The sequence below is a fragment of the Ptychodera flava genome, chromosome 19 (genome assembly GCF_041260155.1).
Source record: "Ptychodera flava strain L36383 chromosome 19, AS_Pfla_20210202, whole genome shotgun sequence".
Classification (NCBI taxonomy): Eukaryota; Metazoa; Hemichordata; class Enteropneusta; family Ptychoderidae; genus Ptychodera; species Ptychodera flava.
Window position 1 is genome coordinate 27474364 of NC_091946.1, and position 19694 is coordinate 27494057.

General features: G+C 36.9%; 1 protein-coding gene across 1 annotated transcript; it reads right to left on the reverse strand.

Annotated features, from left to right (window-relative positions):
• Window positions 1-134: 134 nt before the first annotated feature.
• On the reverse strand, window positions 135-18755 carry LOC139119132 (ADP-ribosyl cyclase/cyclic ADP-ribose hydrolase-like). Its single transcript, XM_070682786.1, has 8 exons — window positions 18594-18755; window positions 14914-15021; window positions 13856-13991; window positions 13293-13538; window positions 12465-12547; window positions 2413-2502; window positions 1852-1941; window positions 135-441 (listed from the first exon to the last, which is right to left on the reverse strand). Exons 1-8 carry the CDS (start codon window positions 18710-18712, stop codon window positions 312-314), a joined length of 1002 nt encoding a protein of 333 aa, XP_070538887.1. The 5' UTR covers window positions 18713-18755; the 3' UTR covers window positions 135-311.
• Window positions 18756-19694: the final 939 nt, after the last annotated feature.

Below are 19694 nucleotides of genomic sequence, written 5' to 3' on the forward strand. Positions count from 1 at the left end.
GTGATCTCCAGCATATATATATATATATATATATATATATATATATATATATATATATATATATATATATATATATATATATATATATATATATATATATATATATATATATATATATATATATATATATATATATATACAAAGATTACATCTCTTGCTTATATGTTAGAGTAGCTCGTTCCTTTGTCAATGATTGACCACAAGATGTCAAAGACCTGGTTCTTTTAATTCAGGGACTAGATGTGCAGTGCCGATATCTTTCGTTACGGAATGATTGTATATGATTAGCGAAGCGCGTCTTGAAGGTGTTATCAGTGAGTCCGATGTTGACCTTCCCCGCGTTGTCTCGGTTGATACCTTGACCAAAGTATCAACGAAACAAAAATTACAATGGCAGTGCCAGTTAGGTAATCGTTGTCATGACGGCTTGTATCGTAACATCTGAAATGAAAGCAACAGAAGGATGATTATGCACAAACTTATCGTCCCTTTTACAAAAGCAAATAAACAAACTCGGTCTGCGGTTTTTTATTTTACATAGATTGTTTAGAATTGTTCAAACTCTACGAGTTTTGAAGCAAGTTTGTAGGTAAACCAACAGAATTCCTCCTTTTAGCACTGATATTTTCCTATGCAAAAGTCATAGAAGACTGCTAAAGAAACATATATGTCATGATATTGCCCTAGAAGTCATGGAGTTTAGACAATGGATCCTTATTTATAATAACGAGGCAAGGCTATGCGATATTACAAACTGTATTTTCTGCCATTGCTTTATCTTATTCGATACTCAAGTCTTTCTGTAGACATGTATTACACTGATAGACATGGAATCTATTTCCAGTATTCTGTAAATGTCCCATGATGGAAAAGGGAAAGACACATCCTGGTAAAATTATTTTGCATCAGGTTTTTACCAGTATTCTCCACCATTTCGTATTTTACTTGAAGAGTAAACATGTTCTCCAACAAAGGTATAAATATTTTGCAAGTAGAAATCAGGAGATAGAAGTTGTGAGGCTGAACTTGAACTTTACCAAGAAACTCCCGGGCTTAATCTTAGTTTACCGAAAGTTACAAATATGTAGTGGTTAATCTGAAGCTAAAACGTACTAAATAGGGCCTAACTTTAAATTTAGAACCCAGCGTTTGTGGGATTACATTACTTTATCAGGCATTTTCCGACAATTATTCAAGAATCCAGACTACCATGACGTAAAGCCCTAGCTACCAGAAACAATATACTAAGACAATAGTAGGACGACGCATGGATACTTCAAACCGTATTTCCATAGAGGAGATATTTCTTGAGGTGATAAACCTATCTTTCTATGGTTGTTTCACGCCTCGCACACCTTTGTTCTTCATTGAACTTTCAATCAGTTGAAACAATTGCTTGAAATTTAAATCAGTTGAAAAAAAGTGCTTTCTGTTATGTGTAATCAAGAATATATCCTTTAGAGAGTAAGCCTGAATTACGGAAAAACAACGGCGGCAGTAAGTCTTCAGCTTCCTTTAAAAAGGCAACTTGTACTTTATGTTGAGAATTAGAATATTTAATCTATGAGAGACAACAAGTTGAAAAGACTAGAGCAAAAAAAAATATTTCTAGAAATATATAGACATGTTCATTAAAAGTGGAAGGCTGCTACCAACATATTATAATATTGAACTTTTTTGACTTAAGGTTGTATCTCTAAAATTTGATATGGCAACTAAACTTAATTAAGATTAAAGACATTGAGTTCAAAGTGAAGATTCAATCCTTAGTTTGACAATCAGTATCTGAAATTGTGAATGAAAGCATAAACTATGACAAGGAATTTATCATGTTACTAGGTATATACTCACATGTCGTAATCGGTACATTCATGAGGAATATTCTTTTCTGTGAGTTCATTCATGAGCTCTTTCACTGAATTTTCATCACAACCATCAATCCTGGATCAACACACAAAAAAGATTAAAAATCACTATGATAAGTTTTCGGTCTCCAAGAGACTGCACATGCCATGCCATGTGTTCCACGTCGGTCGAATATACCATGAAATACTTGTTCTTATGGTACATTTGCCCCAAACTACTTCAAACACACTGATCAAGCACATTTACATGTAGGCTTTTTGATTTGTGACATCTGATACCACTACTTATCGGTTATTTATGATCGTCCTTCAATATATTGTTCCTTTTAATAATGTCAGAGACGTGGTAATGCCTGTGTGCTTCAACGAAGTTGATAAAAAGTGAATGAATAGTTTACATATCATATTTCAACACGAATAGAATGATATTCCAACGACAGAAAGATTTACAGAATCAGCAAACCAATTGTGGAAACATTGCTGTTTGGTACATAATGTATATGTCGAAGAATTACTGATTAGGAAAGGTACATAAAAGTATACTTACTGTGTTTTGTTATTGTCGTACTTCATGCAGATGTGAACTTTTGAAACTGCAGTGTTTTTTAGTTTAGGTATTTCATACTTCCTAAGATAACTGGAGATTAAATATTGTTTATTACTACGGTGCGCCAAATGTTTGAGAAATATTATCGTTACAGTATAAAAATAAGCTGTCTTTCTTAATTGATATAAAACTCGATGAAATTACGGAAGGAAATAATTTAGAAAAATATTATTCAAAAAGGATAGAAATGTTGTTTAATAGTTAATTGTAAACTATCCTTCTAAGCGTAATGAAGAAATAGAGAGTTTGCAGGTCATACTCCCATACCTACTGACTTACACAGTAAAATAGTTCCCTCAAAAAATGCAATGAGTGCTGATTTCACAAATTAAATAAAGTATAAATATCTTTACAATTAATGCCACGTACACGAAAATGCAATAAGAAAATCAGCTGGGAAAATGTACGAAAAATTGAAAAGGTGAACCTATTCGGTTTTACTGTAAAAAATACATAAAATCATTACAAAAGAAAGAAAAACAGACAAAAATGCCATGCATTCATAAATTATTGAAGTAATTTATAAAAGTAAAAAAAGCAATACAGTAACTTCTCATAAAACAAACCTATTATAGATAAAACAAATATAACATGAACCACCAGCTGGTTTTACTATGAAAAGGAGAGAAAATCAGAGCCGACATAAAGTCGACTGTGATGGATCTAGACAGAAGTGAAAAGAAAAACACACGAGCAAACACCACAGAAAAAAACGAACATATAAAATTATTTTATTCAAAAACGTCATGGTTTCCTTCGATCAGTGAATCCCCCACAGCTGAGAATCCGATCACATTCTCCAATTTTTGGACGGGAAATTAATGGAGCATTTCATAGACAACTGTTATCCTTACACCGTACTTGATAATCGGCAATATCACCTAAAGGACGTTAACTGTAGATAGTTTCATAGGGTCTGGTTAATGGTAAATAGTTTCAGGGAATCTACAATTCTGATCACAAACGTGACGTATTGTTATTCAAAGCAACACCCTGAACACAATGATGCCTTCAGCGTGGTCTGGCCAGGGCCAGCTGCATGTCTTCCTTTGAACCAACAGCTATCAACGTCATCTACTATTGGGTGAGAACACCTCCAAAATTATTTTGAAATCCTTACTTAAACTTATCCCATCACTTTTATTCAGTTGTTTGGTGATTGGTCAAAACTACATTATTTAGCCATTATATAATTATGCGATTATTTTGTCATGATTACGACATTATCCTGACATTAGGCTGCATTCACACACAACTCTGGATAGGGAGTGGCGGGAGATTCCCCAAAAAGTTCTCAAATTGTTTTATATGCCCCATCACAAACTCACATTGTGTTCAAATCCCCCTTCTGACTTGCTAAATTTTGAAGTTCTCCCGCAAAGGAACGCAGAATGTGGCCGATATAGTGCTTCATTCAAAAATATCAAATCATAATGCGTGGGAGTCTATACGGCTAACTATTAACATTTTCCCCATAAAAACAAAGCCATATCTCTATATTTATATATGTTTGATGATTCATGTAAATGTACTTTGCACTAATTTATAGCATTTTCTGTATTTTTAATTAATTTATTATTTTATTGCACACAATCTTCATTTGTACCTTTATTTCATAATACGTCCCAAATATTTTTTAATAAACGCTCATCTTATGAAAAGTTTCATAAATGAAATTCGATCATATGGACACAATAGCTTTCCATGTATTATTCATACGCGTTTAAGGATTTATTTAGAAAGGAAAATTAACAGTTTTTATTTATACTTTAACGATTATTATTTTTGAAACATTTGGCTTGCCGTATTAGTACACTAAATATGAAAACAAACACACATATCGTATTGGCATGTACGGCAGAAAACATCAATTTCGAGCTTCATACAGTGGGGTTCGGTTCGGTGCCACAACTCAGTGTATGGTACGGACACATTACATGTACAAAACAAATGATTAGTCTTGGTATCACCACACATTTCAAAGTCACCGCGACTTACTGATTAATTACATTAAACCAGAATGGTGCAGTTCTGTCTGGACTGAGAGATGAACAGTTGATTGCACTTGATCAACAATGTAGTTATTTTTTACAATTTCAGCTGAGAGTTGAAGAGCTGAATAGATTTTCTGAGCTGTAACCAAATAAAAAACACAACTTTTGCTGGAATGCACCTCACATTACAGAAAGAACACAAAATAAATGCACTGTAGCATATTTCAAAATATGTACTTTACGAACACGAAAAAAATGACCACAAGTCAACGGACTACATTTAATTTTGCTCTCAATTTAGTATAATAAATGGAAAATCCCAAGATTTTAGTTGTTGTAAATGATAATTACCATCAATAAAATGTTGGCCTATTGACTCTTTACCCCAACGACGGCACTACAGAAGAATCTTTCTCTCACCTGGAGGAGTCTTTAATGTGCACTATAAAAACAGGTGACCCCTCCTAGGCTCTCAGTTACTGCCTCCTAGACTTCTCACAGAGAACACAACGCCCTCGGTTTGCCCTCCAATTTCTAAATCCATTTAAAATTTGATAATTAGCGTGGGGAGGAGGGTGGGAATATAGTTGTATTGAAGGTAGATGTTATTTACAGAAATTAAAATCGAGGGGGATTTCATTTGTATTACATAACACTAATTGCCGTCAATATGAGTAAGTAACTAACATGACTTCGAAGCCTAGATGGTCAATTCGTGAGAAAGACTCAGAGCCATTATTTGTGCTGCACCTGGGATAATGAAAAATAAACAGTCCGCAAAGAAAACCTGCCATCCTGCTCAGAGAACATCTTATCTCTGAGGTAACACAGAGGTAACATTAACATGAGACCTCCGGTGTACTGCTTAGAGGAAATCAGATGGACAAATACCTGAAAAAGAAGCCGATGAGGCTCAAACTCCTCTAACCTCACGGTTCATTACTCTAACTGAGTTTAGAGACTCATTCGATACCGATGAAGCAAAAAACGTGATAATATCTACAGTCAACAGCAAAATAGTGGCTAAAGAAAGTGACACATCAGTCTGAGATCGTAGGAAAATAAACAGGCAACTCTGCTCCCTTCTACAACACTTTACACAGGACAAAAGAATGCTTCCCTTTCCTGGTTGTACACCAAATTAGTTGATCCCCAAATAACTAAAGGCTGAGGTGGCTGGGACATAACCCGTTACTGGTCCACAAAACCAGGGTTAGCCAATAATGAAACAACAGCAGCATTCGACCCACAATCCTGAGGGAGAATTTACAATGTGTGCAATTCACTATGTCTACCCGCAATAGCTAACACTAGCAAAAAGACTGTCTTATAAGTGAGAAAGTTCAGTCAGTTGACCATAAAGGTCAAATAGAGATTGTAATAGCATGTTTACTGCCAACAATTATCTCCATTGTGGTACTAAAGAACAGGAAGATAGTCTAACAACTTGAGAAAGACTGAAGTAATGTTACCATTTCTGGCCCTAACAGACGGATAATATGCCAACAGCCGCTCTGGTGGGTTAAATAGTGGATACTGCAGCCTTCTCCTGATGAAACAGAAACAGAAAGACAGCAAACTGAAGAGGTGTAGCTCAGCAAGAATCAAACAGCCTGGCCGAACACCAAACACCAAACATGGCAGGAAAACCACTTGCAATGTATTACGTAGGAGTGGAAGACCTACACTATCCGGCAATACGCGAGGCTGTTTCTGTAGAAACCCTCGCAGGCACAAGGATTTTTCAATAGTAATGTGCAATCAATGCTACCTCGTGATGCATCAGAGAGAACAACTCAAGTGCCTGATTCGTCAAGACCAGTAAACTTGTTAGTTTGAATAGCACAGAAACAAACTTCCTACGGGTGGATATGGCTCAATAAAAATGGACCCGCATTGCTGTGCCACTATCTTAGCCAGCACTCCCCCTTATAAGAGACACTGGTAGAAAAATCTACACAAAGATCCCCGCCCAGTTTACACTGAGCGTGTCGCACCATCCCGCCTGAGGAAAATGACGGAAAACAATGCGAATAGCTGCATTTTGCGATTATGACTTCTCAAGCTCACAAACAGGCCTATATGGAGTCAATCCTAAATGGTTAAAATGTGACACATGATGGACTGACCTAACTTACACTCTAGGGGAAGATAATTCTCCCTGGAGAAAGTGTCCTCGAAAGTTTGTCAAATACCCTTAATGAGAACGCCTTTACCAAACTATTGTGAAGATGGCACCACTTCAGGCTATAAAAACTAGGTAACACAGGATTGAGACCGTATGCCCCTTGTTTGTTGATTAACGCTACCACTTCAAACTTGCTAGACCTAACCATCACAACATTGGTGGAAAATATGAGACACAAAATGTTTCAGAGTAAAAAATCCTGCCATAATTTCCAACCTTGCAGGATCAACTGGAACCATAATTTTAAGATCGTTATGGACTATGTTGAAGAATATGCCAGGAAATGGGCTAAAAGGGAGGATGTAGAGTTGGACACACTGTCAGAATGGGTCAAATCTGTGAGGAAAATAGTTCGTGGCCGTATTGGTCGACTAAGATCACATGTTTGCAGAAGACCCTATTCTGTATTTAAAGATCCTGATGCTGTTAAGTGTTTGAATGATATCCATGACAAATATGTTGTCGTTCCTGCTGATAAAGCTGCCAATAACATTGTATTTGTCTGTAAGAAGTATTATTTTGAATGTCTTATAGACGAACTTGGTGTAACTAAGAACTCCACCAACTCCACTTACAGACAATCAATGTTCAGCAAATCTGAAATTTTGGCAAACCATAAGTCATTCATGGATAATTTTAATGTTACAATAAAGGATGACAATTATAAGTTGCCCAGCTTATACTGGATACCAAAGCTCCACAAAACACCTTACAAAGCTAGGTTTATCGCAGGATCTTCAAAATGTTCAACAACAGAGTTATCGAAGATACTGACTTCTGTTCTTTGTACTGTTAAACGGGAACTTCAAGCATACTGTGATGTTGTCTTTTCTCGGAGTGGTATAAATCAAATGTGGATATTAAAAAATTCGAAGGAACTCTTGGAAAATTTGAAATCAAGATCTGTTTCAAAAATAACATCTATTAAAACTTTTGATTTTTCCACATTGTATACCACAATACCACATAATAAATTGAAAGAACGCTTGAAAAACATCATCAACCAAGCATTTTTCTACAAAAACGGTTCACGCCGTTACAAATATGTAGTATTAGGTTATAATTCTACATATTTTGTTAAAAATACTACTAACGCTAAAGTGTTTTATACCGAGAAAGACATTATTAGTATGCTTGATTTCCTCATCGACAACATATTTGTAGAATTTGGAGGACACATTTTCCAACAGTGTATAGGAATTCCTATGGGCACTAACTGTGCTCCCTTGCTTGCAGACTTGTTTCTGTTCTCATATGAGGCAGAATTTATCCAGAACTTAATTAACAGAAAAAGGTCTCTGTAGCTCGAACTTTCAATCTAACATATAGATACATAGACGATGTTATTTCTATGAATAACTCTGAATTCAGTAAATATCTCGCTATGATTTATCCTCCAGAATTGGAGATTAAAGAAACTACAGAAACCACCTTTTCTGCTTCATATCTGGACATTTTACTTGAATTTGACTCTAATGGTCACCTTTCTACTAGGCTATATGACAAGAGAGATGATTTCAACTTTAGTATCATCAATTTTCCACACCTCATAAGTAATATTCCACTTTCACCAGCTTATGGGGTATACATTTCCCAGCTTATTCGATATGCTAGAGCATGCAGTTCATATGGTGATTTTGTAGAGAGACATGGCCATCTCTCTTACAAACTATTAAAACAAGGTTACACCAGAGCAAGACTTGTCTCTACATTCAAACGCTTTTTTGGCAGGTATCGCAAGCTGGTAGATAAATACAATATCTCTCTTCGACAAATGATCACTGATGGCATCGGTGACATTGGGCCTTAGTTAGCGACCACTACCTATCTGACTTATAGATTGATATATGGCGGGTGCCACATGTGGGGCAGGATGCGCTTACTATTTTCGAAACACCTGACATCACTTCTTGGTCTTTTGGCCAGAGGTCCATATATCTTTCTTTCATGAATTTGACTTTGTTTGTGTACCGTCTATTTACTGTCTGTTCTGTGCTGTTTTGTGTCTATGTTTACAACTATTGTCTTACAAATTTTGACCTAGTGTTATTGGATTATGGATTGGTATGATTGCGATTATTTTTCCAAGCAATAGGAAAGCTGGGCAGCCTGATTTATGAATCACAAGCCCGAAATTATTTGATCGTTCCCATGCACTCCCTATCCAAAAGGGTCGCATCTATGAAGATCAAAACACACTATATGAAGGGAAACATCACTCTCATACTTCAACCAGAAATCATGTGACCATCCCAATGCATTTCCAAATAAAGGACAGACGCATCACTGGATACCAAGACACCAGCTATAGCAGGACACAACCAAGTCCTCTTTAGCATATTGCCCCTAGATAGCCACCACTAGAGGATAAACGTCAGACTGGTTATCTGGCTCTGATAAATCTATCATTCTCCCTGTGAATAGTCTCAATAGAATGGGAGATAAAGCTGAGAATGACTAAGATAAGTCCTGCCCAGAGGGATAAAACAAGAGCAAAACTAACTTGATAAAACTCTTTCAGAGTGATATGTAACCACACAGACATACAGAAAGAATTGAATTTCCAACTTGAGAAGATATTCCTAACAAAGGAAAACTACTCCATGCAAAACATCAAGCCTCAGACCAATGAACTGGAGAGCTTGCATTTAACTTAGATTTGATATGTCCACAGCGGGAATCAAATCTATTTCAATAACCGTCATTAGGGTTACCTGAATGAAGCATGTAGTGGAATGGAAGGACAACGAATGTACCAGCCAATTGTCCAAAATCAGATTTATCGATATTGACAACCTGTATAGGAACGTCAACACGGCATTTATAAATCAGGTCAAATATCACAATCAGAAACAATGCCCAATCGGCAATGCAACAGAGATCTATCATAGACTCACTCCGAATTGAGAGAGAGAGAGAGAGAGAGAGAGAGAGAGAGAGAGAGAGAGAGAGAGAGAGAGAGAGAGAGAGAGAGAGAGAGAGAGAGAGAGAGAGCCTGCCTGATAGAATTATACTCTTCATAAAAAGTACATAACCTTATGCATGAATTCCAACGGCAGATATCTAAACATATTTCCAGCCAAATGGTTTCTTAATAATAAGATATCAATAACTGTAAAACCCATCATCGAAGGAGAGGTTTAAACAGTCTGAATAGCTCCTTGTAAAGGGTGGATATAGACCACTCTAAAACGATGATGGATTAGAATTGTGTTTGGCCAAGCAGTGACTATTCATCTCGATTTGCTCGAAAAAGACTGTAAAACATGTCTTACCTTCTTGAGTAGTAGGCTCTAGGGGGCTCTTACTACTGAACTGCAAGTTTCTGCATCAAAACTCCTCATTCGTGAAAAGAATAGAGTAGAACAAACCCTTAACACCTAACTTGGGAAGTATGACATAACAAAAGACTAGCAGATCAAATTGCTTCTTTTGCTAGGGGCAGAATTAAGAGCGACTGAACCGCATGAGTACCTCAGCGGCAATCATACAGCCGTTCTGCTCAATATGGAACTCCAAAATCCCCACAGCCTTGAGCGAAGAGTCTGATATAGTGCCAAAACTCAAGAGTTCTAAGCTGAGAAACCACTGGAGTTAAATGGCTACCTAGATAGAAGCCAAAAGTAAAAGGGTAGATCCAATCTGGCAAAATCCTTTCCATAAAAGATTTCCCCTCATCCCCACTTCTCAAAGCAACTTCACCACGACATCAACGGTTGAAGAAGACAGACAGAAGTCACCCCAGGCTAAATCCAAGACGAAACACCAAAGGGCATGTGAGCTACCCATACTGCGATAACCCACAAAAAATGATCACAGACGGAAGGACGAACTTTTATAGCCGGAGCTGAAAGCACCACCTCCCCTGTGATTTGGTCACTGTACTCTAGCTCTTACCCGGCCTGTCCTCACATGTGCGCAGCACCGTTGGCAGATACTACATCAATGGTACGCTTTCCCTGAACCCATCCAAAAGTATCTCAACAAAGAAAATTACCAGGTGCACCCTCATCGAACAAAAAAACCTCTTGACTGGGTAGGCAAAACAGTGGCTTTTACCCTCAAGGACAAAGAAACTCAAGGCCAAATGATGAGGGATTTAACCAAGATAAGGACGGTATTTACCTTGAAACATACCCAAAACCCTAATAGAAGACACCATCGCAAAGAATGTGGGCATAGGATTTTTCGTTAGTTCCTAGATTTAAGAAAAAAACTTATAAAACTGGGCAAACCCTCACAGGAACACGTCCGTGGCAGTGAAAAATGGTGGACTTTCCCTAACAGCAGCAGGACCCGCCAGCAATCCTGTTGTTGCGGAGCATAAAAACTACCAGCCATGGTAAAACTAAACCACCAAAGACAAAAGGAGCAGATCACCCTAGGCACAGAGGATGCCAAAAAAGAGTGAACTGAACTCGGAGCTGAATCCAAGGTTGGCCCAACAATAGTCGACTGGGACCCTGACCAAAAACAAAATGGCGGACCTGTTAGAATCTGTGTTTGTGAGAATGTACTAATTAAGGTATGTGTATACTCTGATTATAAACCACCCACAGCTACTGTATATCCAATTTTGAACAAAATAAAGATTGCACTGCAAATGTTTGCCCAAACATTAAATTGCAGCCCCACGTAGAAAAGCAAAAACCATGGACACTGTGTATATCTGCATCGAAATCTTAACATAATCTGCACAGTGTAGTCAAATGTAATGTATAAGGGTGAAGTTTTTCAACCCTGACATTGTATTTTCTGTTTAACCTTGAAATAAGCGAAATACACAGAGCCTGATGCGATGTCTACTCCTAATCTCCCCATACTCAAATTTTCAGCTGCTTTACTGTTTGCCACCTTACAACAGTGTTGCTGTGTTAAAATTATTTGATTTCGTGTTCAGAACTTCGGTCATTGAGTTGATATCTTGCGTGAACTTTAGACAAGGTCCTCGTCTGTCAGCGGCGTTGAGTTTTCTTCGATGGTTAATGAATTTTGATAACTTTTATTTCACCGGGTCCAAAGCGGCAGTTGAAGTACATGTACTCCATTTACTCATGGTCACTATTACTTACCTTCTCTATTCGCGTTCTTGAAATAAATATTCAGAAATATGTTAGGTGTGTATGTTGTGCACTCATTCTGTGATAGGAAGAGCTGTGCAACAAAATGATTGGTATTACAACTTGTTTTAGCTTTCCGCTGAAAGTAAAAACATTTTAGATTGTAGATAAAGTGCAATCAACTGATAAACTGATGGTCTAGACAGAGCGGCTGCCCCTTTCTGGTTTACTGTAGGTAATCAAAGTGTGATATCCAAGCTAATCGTTTGTATCATACACACAATATGTCTGTCTCACATTCGAGTTGTGGCACCGAATTGAAACACTCTGTAACCTGCCAGAAAATGATAGCTTGCATATCTCAACTACAAGCCCTGTATGAATACTTGTTGTGGCATAGGTGTATCATTTTATTAGAGCTCCTGCATTGATTTATTAATTATGATAGCAATATTTATGACAGTTTTCACTACGTTTCTCTTAAATACTAAAAAAGCGTTTATTTAGCTAATTGTTGACATGGGCAGGGTTGATGCAATAAACAACACTACAACCTGTCCGTAGCTAGAGGAAGTACATATATTTGTTATGATTCGAATACCTGTACCAAAAGCAATTACACAGCACACATAACTTAAAACCCTTATTTTCCATCGCAATCAAAGATTTTCTGAATTCGATCAAGGCATTGTCGACATCTAAAGTTGATCAAATTGTCAGATTATTTATTTCTACGATTGTTTCCCTTACCTTTCCTTTTGCACTATCTTTTCAGAAGGAGCTTTAGAACCATTTAGCAAAATGTGAACAATTCCTTTCGCATCTTCTGCAAACTTTCAGATTAAAAATAGAAAAGAAAAAAGTTAATCCTAAAATAAACTACACCATCCCTATTTATAAGAAAAAAATTATTGTGAGGCTCAGCGTCACAGTCAATTATTAAGATGTCGCGTTAAGTATATTAACACAATACTAGTGACATTACACCTTCGGGCTTATGATCGATAACCGATTATTAATTTTAATGAATGCATAAATTGTTTCTTTCATAAAAAAATCCCTGATGTCTTCTTGCATTGATTGCTTAATCAACATTAAGATGCGTGTACAGTATAGCTTAATTTTTGAGTGAATAAAATTTAAGTTTTATGATACATATAGTCCCAATAATTTGCTACTGAGTCCCACACCTTACTAAGCACCGTCTTGTCCTAGCGAGGTCAAACCATGGTTGTCAAAGAAACATGGTCATGCTATCTACATCTACTCGACGAATCTTGCTTTAAGTGTAATCATTAACGTTAAATAACCAGAAAGAAGGATATGGTCACATTGAGAATAAGTCAAAGACGGGCAACGAGAGTCTATGACTTTTTCTTATGATAACAAGTAGCTTATTCTGTCTCGTGCTATTCCTATCTTCATATGATGAAACAGCCGACTTACGTAAAGTGCGATAAATGGTTATCATTCACAATGAATACTCGGAATTTCAGAGAGATAGCAAAATTACTGAATTCTCGCAAAACGATTAGTCAATCTGCTGGTACAAGAAGGTCTTTCGTATATTCAAATTACCTTTTCGGAGGCTGCCTGCCAGAACGCACACCAAGCATTTGTTTCGTTGAACTTACACAATGACTCACACTCTTTTCGAGTTTTGCATTTTTGATAGTTGATACCTTTATTTTTTTCTCCACACCACTGTTCGATTTCACGAAGAGTGTAGCCCGCCAGGGTATCTTCGATAGTTATGTGTCCATGCTTTTCACACACACGGACCCGTAATTCTCGTGAAACTCCGGAGTACAGTAATATCTGATTCTATAGAACAACCATAAATGTACCAATGGAACAATTGTAGTTTACAATTTCATAGCTGAGCAGAAAAATCCTAACTTACGGTTTCACAGCAAAAATCATTAGAAATATGATATTTACATTACGTTTGCTTGTATGCTCAAACAACATCTATTGAAATGCACGTGACAATCTGTACAATTAATGTTTACTACCCTGAGAATAATTTCTTAATGATATCATTAGTATCAAACATGCTTGACATCGTGGTAGCTTTCGGATACTGTGAATATGGTGAGTATAAACAGATGCAACCCTGTTTTATAGATAAAGATACAAGCCTGTCCATGTGGCGTTTGCAGTCCATCAATACAGAAGTTCCTATACTCCATTCGAGTAATGCAAGGTTCCTTGCCGGCGAATGAATTGTAAAATGACAGCCATAACGTGTCACACCTCTTTTGTATCGACAAATCACTGTAGGAGAGATAATAGAGATGGTTTTGTTCTGCACAGAATCAATTTCGTCACCATTCTGTTTTAATATCGCAATACGGCTGAGCCAATAAGCTCGCGTAGGGTAACATTGGAAATGCCATTTCGATTAAAAGTGACTGATCGCTGTTCATAATGGTTGTTTCGCTTGATTACAATGTTTTTGGGTTACTCTTCTCCGTCACATATGAGAACCTACAGAAGAAATGCTCGAAGATAAAAACCCAAAACAAAAAATAAAAACAAAATTACACGATTGGAACTAATTTGGGATAATTTGATGGTGAAGTAATGTTGACATATTCTGCAAATGTAACCTAATCCGCTTTTCTTTTTAAGTCACACACTTGTTTTTATGACTAATTTGTAATATCGCAACATTCAGCTATAGAGGAACAGACAGTTTTGAGAGAAAATCTAAGGATCCAATTATCCTAAATTAGTTCCAATCGTGTTAAATAAAAAATAACCAAATTATCCCGAGATCCCGACATAATTTTGTTCGGTTTTTTAATCTTGTTTATCTAGCTATCTCGGGATAAATAAAGTTAGATGATACAAAACAAAATAAATTCTCTTGAGATCTAGACATAATAGTTTTTTTCTGTGCTACGACATGTTTCCATAATAGAAACCTAGTATATGAAAGCCGTGCCAGTAAAACATATCTCATATCTCTAGATAATTTTGTTCGTTTCCTGCGAAGTGCTGTTTTTCCATCAATGAGCGAATTTATACGCCATGGATACTTCATTATACATATATTTTCTATATTTGCTGCATCGAGATTGTAGATTAAATACAAATTAAGTCTCATCTAGGACTTTTAAAGACCTTTTACTTTTCAGCCTTCGCCTGCCCTAATGCGTGAACTAATAATTACGACATTGTGCTAATAACAAACCTGTTAGTATTGGCATCATTCAGTTTATTCCATTCTTCACACCTCTTTGAAAAGATATTTCGTAAATCCTTTGGAGTTCCTCTATTATTAGGCTCAAGCGACCAAGTCCTTTCAGAATAGAAAACAGCATGTTCGATATTCAAAATGATTAAAAGACAATGTAAAAGACAATAGCATATTCAAATATAGAAGTGCTGCAAGATTAGATTTAATGAACGTGTTCAGAGCTTTTAGCTCAGTCTGAGTAATAGACTCACACACAAAAAGCATATGAATTCTTATATAAACCGTCTTTGTTTTCTTGCTGGGACAACTGTTATTCACTAATCATAAAGTACAACTTTAAACAATTGAGGCTGCAATCTCGGAAAGAAAAGAAGGTTGACGAAAGATGAAAGGTTGTGGCAAAAAATAATGTAAAGGTTAAGTTGCGACTTCATGAAGAAATGGACCCAAAGAAAAAGCTTTGTTAGAAAAACAAAATTTGGTAACTATTGTATATTCTGAGCAAAGACCCGTAGCAATGAAAAAGGATATATATTGTGACATAGAAAAGGAAACTTGTAAGACTTATGGGTAGTCACGGCAAGTTTTTACGTTTGCCCGACTTGAGGGCATTCTTGCTAATTTGGTACTTGTTACCGAATCGTACATTTTTTATTTTGTAGGCAACTTCTTATTGGTTTTGTTAAGTACCTCTTTTAAAGCTCGCCCTTTTTTCCCAGTTATAGTTTCTTTCTCACATTCCTGGCCACTGGGAGTGTGGGATCGACGGTGTGGGGAATATCAATCTCACACTCGAGTGTCCGAACATCAGAAATCTCATGAATAATACACGGGCTCTGATTGGATGATAAACAGCCTTTCGTTCCACGAGCAAAATATCATCCCATAGCACGATGAGTACCACACTGAAGTAAGCTGGTCAGAGTACGGGGGCAGACGCCAGCGTTACCGCGATTTTGGATAATGTTGTACGTCGTTGGCTAAAGACTCACAAAAACGGCCGAATTTTACATTTAACTAGTGAACATAGGCCACTTAGAACATATAGCCAATTTTTGTTAGGTTGGACATCTCGTCCGTAGCAGAAGTTGAAGTATCGGCAGTGGAACTCGCAAAGGAATTTGCGTTAGTGACATGGAATACCAGATGGCCTCGAAGTAGGATAGTCATTGATACAGCTAAACATTCGATGTTTCCACTGTGAATTAAATGCATTTTTGGTTATGTGAGAAAAAGAATCTCACACCAAGAACTTGGGATCAGATTTCTCACACTTATTGTGGATATTTTGTCTCACACTCGCCCGCAGCTAGTGTGAGACAAAATACCCCAACTCGTGTGACAAATCTGATCTCAGGTCCTGGGGGTGATATACTATTATTCTCGTACTCTTAACTGAATATTTATCACTCCTCTCCTCAATATTATCAACATTTTAATAATTATTAATTCCCATACTTTTCGAATTTATCTGATTCTTTGAAATACATATTCACCCAAGCACAATCTGTCATTCCGAGCATACATCATAAGTGACACTTGTCCTCTCCTTGGCAGCTTCAGGCCAGCCTCTCTATAGTTCTGAACATGCGCAGACAGAAGGTGATCATGTGAACAGCGGGAAAGAATCTGAATAGCGCTAGCATCATGAACATCGACATAGGTTATGTCAACACACCATTGTGCTTAAGTACTTAAGGTAGACTTTGTCCTGAGTTGCTTAAACGGTCATCATGACAGTCCTTCGTGCAATCGTAAAAAACTTTGTATTTCTATCATTTCAGTTGTCCTTACACGAGTTGAGAACCTTTGACTAAATCAAAGCAACATTGAATCTTAACGTAACGTATAGTATAGTTATTACACCGTAAAAATCTTAAATCAGTGTGTCAAAATCTTCAACATTACATATACTGTCAATAAATTTAAGTTTTCGGCACTGCACCATGTTGTTGTTTCAACAAACACACTTGCAAGATTCGAATTTTATTGCTAATGCAACGATCAATATATAGAAAGGGGTCGCTTTAAATGATCTAAATTATCAGTTGATAAGTTTGGCGATAAAATTTGCCGGTCCAGCTGTGCTATAAAGTGACACGAAATCCAACAGACAGCTGTTGATACAAAACTAGACAATTAAATCGTTCCCACGAAAGAACAAAGTCGAAAACGCTATATTAACCAGTGCCACAGATGACCGGTCCTGTAATTATATAAGCAAATGCATGACTTTATTTCCTACATTTAACTGTTAAACATCTTATTGTGCACATTAAATGAACTTTAAATCTAAATCTTCGAAAGTCTGCCCGTTTGTTGAAATATTTTTGTCATACCAAAACTTTCTCTGTATATGACGTGCATTAAGTTGCTCTGCTCATGACCTTTGAAACTAATCCCTATCGTAGAAAATAATTACGACTGTTATGTTCAGATATGCAAACGAATGCAAAAGAATCTAAAGCCAAGATTAAGAGCAAATGAACCGCATGATAAGTACCTCAGCGGCAATCATACAGCAGATAAGCTTAGGCACAGGGTGCCAAAAAGAGTGAACTGAACTTGAAGCTGAATCCGAGGTGGAGCCTGACACAAATAATAAAAATAGCGGACCTGTTAGAATCCTCTCTCTCTCTCTCTCTCTCTCTCTCTCTCTCTCTCTCTCTCTCTCTGAGAAACACTACGCCACCTGCCTGCGATACCGGCCTCTTCCACAGACTAGAAGCAAGATGGCAAAGCAGCAGGCAAGATAGGAGCACTAGGAAAGTCTGCGCTGGCTCCTGACAAACGGAGGCTTCTGAACCATAGCAGCTGGGCAAATTCGCCCATAGCAAGCACATGCTGCCGACCAGAAAAATTCTTAAAGACGACCATACAAATTTAGGAAACCCGGAACCCGCATGGGAGTAAACTCTGTCAACGCCAAAACTCGCCCAGGGGGAACAGGGGACCGAAAAAATTTGGTCTAAAGCTGAGAAAACGACGAGAGAAAAAAAACGGAAAATTCGAATGCACGTGTTTCCCAAGACAAAGGGACAAATATACTGTTACAGCACAAAACCACATAATGGTTACACTACCAAACAAGAAAAACTAAACATTTTCTTGTGCAAAATCCAAATCTTTGAAACTCTGATCGTTTGGTGAAATATTTTTATCATGCCAAAAGCCAAAACTTTCTCTGTATATGACGTGCAGTAGCTTGCTCTGAGCTTTGAAACTAATCCCTATCGCAGAAAATAATTACAACTGTTATGTTCAGATATACAAAGGAATGCAAAAATAATCTAAAGCCCAGATTTTATGGAACGGAATGCAAGACTGTTGTTGCGTAGGTGCGTTTGTTCTCAAAATCCTTAATTTTTTCAGAATTTGCAAATATCTTCCAATTTCATTACGTCATATTCATGACCTGACCATGAACCGACGCAAACATTCCAAATTTGTATTTTATGCGTTTTATGCAAATGCTAAACAAGAATATGATCTTGAAGTTACTGTATTGATTAAGACAGATATCTTGGATAATGGCTTTGTTATCAATAGATTCATCTAATTTTGGTTGAAATTTTGACTCATCGGGCAGCTGTTATTGAAAATGTCACCATGGTTCACGAATTCCTGTCCTCACATGACTGAGAAGATCTGTGGTGCTATAATTATCAACTCACCGTGTACCATTAGCACCAGGGTCACAATCATCCCTGGCTGCAAATGAACTTGGGATATTGGAAACATTTACCATCAGAAATAGAACGACGCCACACATCAGCCGAGGAGCGTCCATCATGGCTTTCTGTCGAATAGTTTTAGGAGTGTTTTAAATATCAATTGATCTTACTTTATTTGCTTACTGAATAATCATATCCTGTTATTCTAGATAAGTCTTGCACTTTCACCTATGACACATAATGACACACCTCTGACACACAGTGGTGATAATGTGTACAGAAATATTGTTTGCACATTGCGATGTTTGTTGATAAAAACTGCGTTGCAGACCTCTAGCAAATCAAACCTATGCTCAGAAGTGTTCGGGTCAATTATGTTCATTGCACGACATACATTCAGCTATATATATTGCATGAAAAAAAGATTCTACTACTTTTGTCTAATTCTACAACGGGTCAAATCTTCTGGAAAATGAGTAATTCAATAAGATATGTACGGTTACCGAGCAGTGACGAAAGTTAGCATCAGAAAATGCATAACCCCAGCTGTTTTGCTGGTGTTACGGTTTATCAGAAGACACCTTTTCAAAGATAAGGATGTTTCTCTTTAAAGTTCTTTCTTTTTACAGCAGAAAACTTATATACATTTTTTTTCAAATCTACTAGTAATGCTACACTTAAAATATTAATTATCTCATTAACATAAAATAAGATGAAATTAAACCAAATTCCGTACTTTTAATTCACATTGCACTAATTGTTTTAGATGTGACTTTTTTACTTTTTTTCTGTAAATGAAATGTGTGTATTGTCCATTTTACTACTAATACAGTAAAGTTGACTTTGCTTTTCAAGTTTCTATTAACATGTACTCCACACACTATATGTTGCCGAGATGGATGTGTCCATGCAAATTCAGAAACACTCCTATTTCTATCATTTTCTTACATCTTTAGCAGTAACACGTTATAATAAAGGTGTTGAGCGGTATCGTTCACATTTCAAAACTTACAAAGCTGATCCACTTCAGTCGGGTGCGAAACCAAAACTCTGTAAGGTTTTGTGCATAAAATTCCAATACAATAAAAAGCTTTATCAAAA

What these genes read in the sequence shown, in the direction of transcription:
- LOC139119132 (XM_070682786.1), bottom strand. Translation starts at nt 18,712, where the DNA reads ATGATGGACGCTCCTCGGCTGATGTGTGGCGTCGTTCTATTTCTGATG. An exon ending in TACGACAATAACAAAACACA is followed by an intron (nt 1,942 to 2,412) that starts GTAAGTATACTT and finishes GTGTTGATCCAG; the next exon opens with GATTGATGGTTGTGATGAAA. An exon ending in GAATGTACCGATTACGACAT is followed by an intron (nt 442 to 1,851) that starts GTGAGTATATAC and finishes CTTTCATTTCAG; the next exon opens with ATGTTACGATACAAGCCGTC.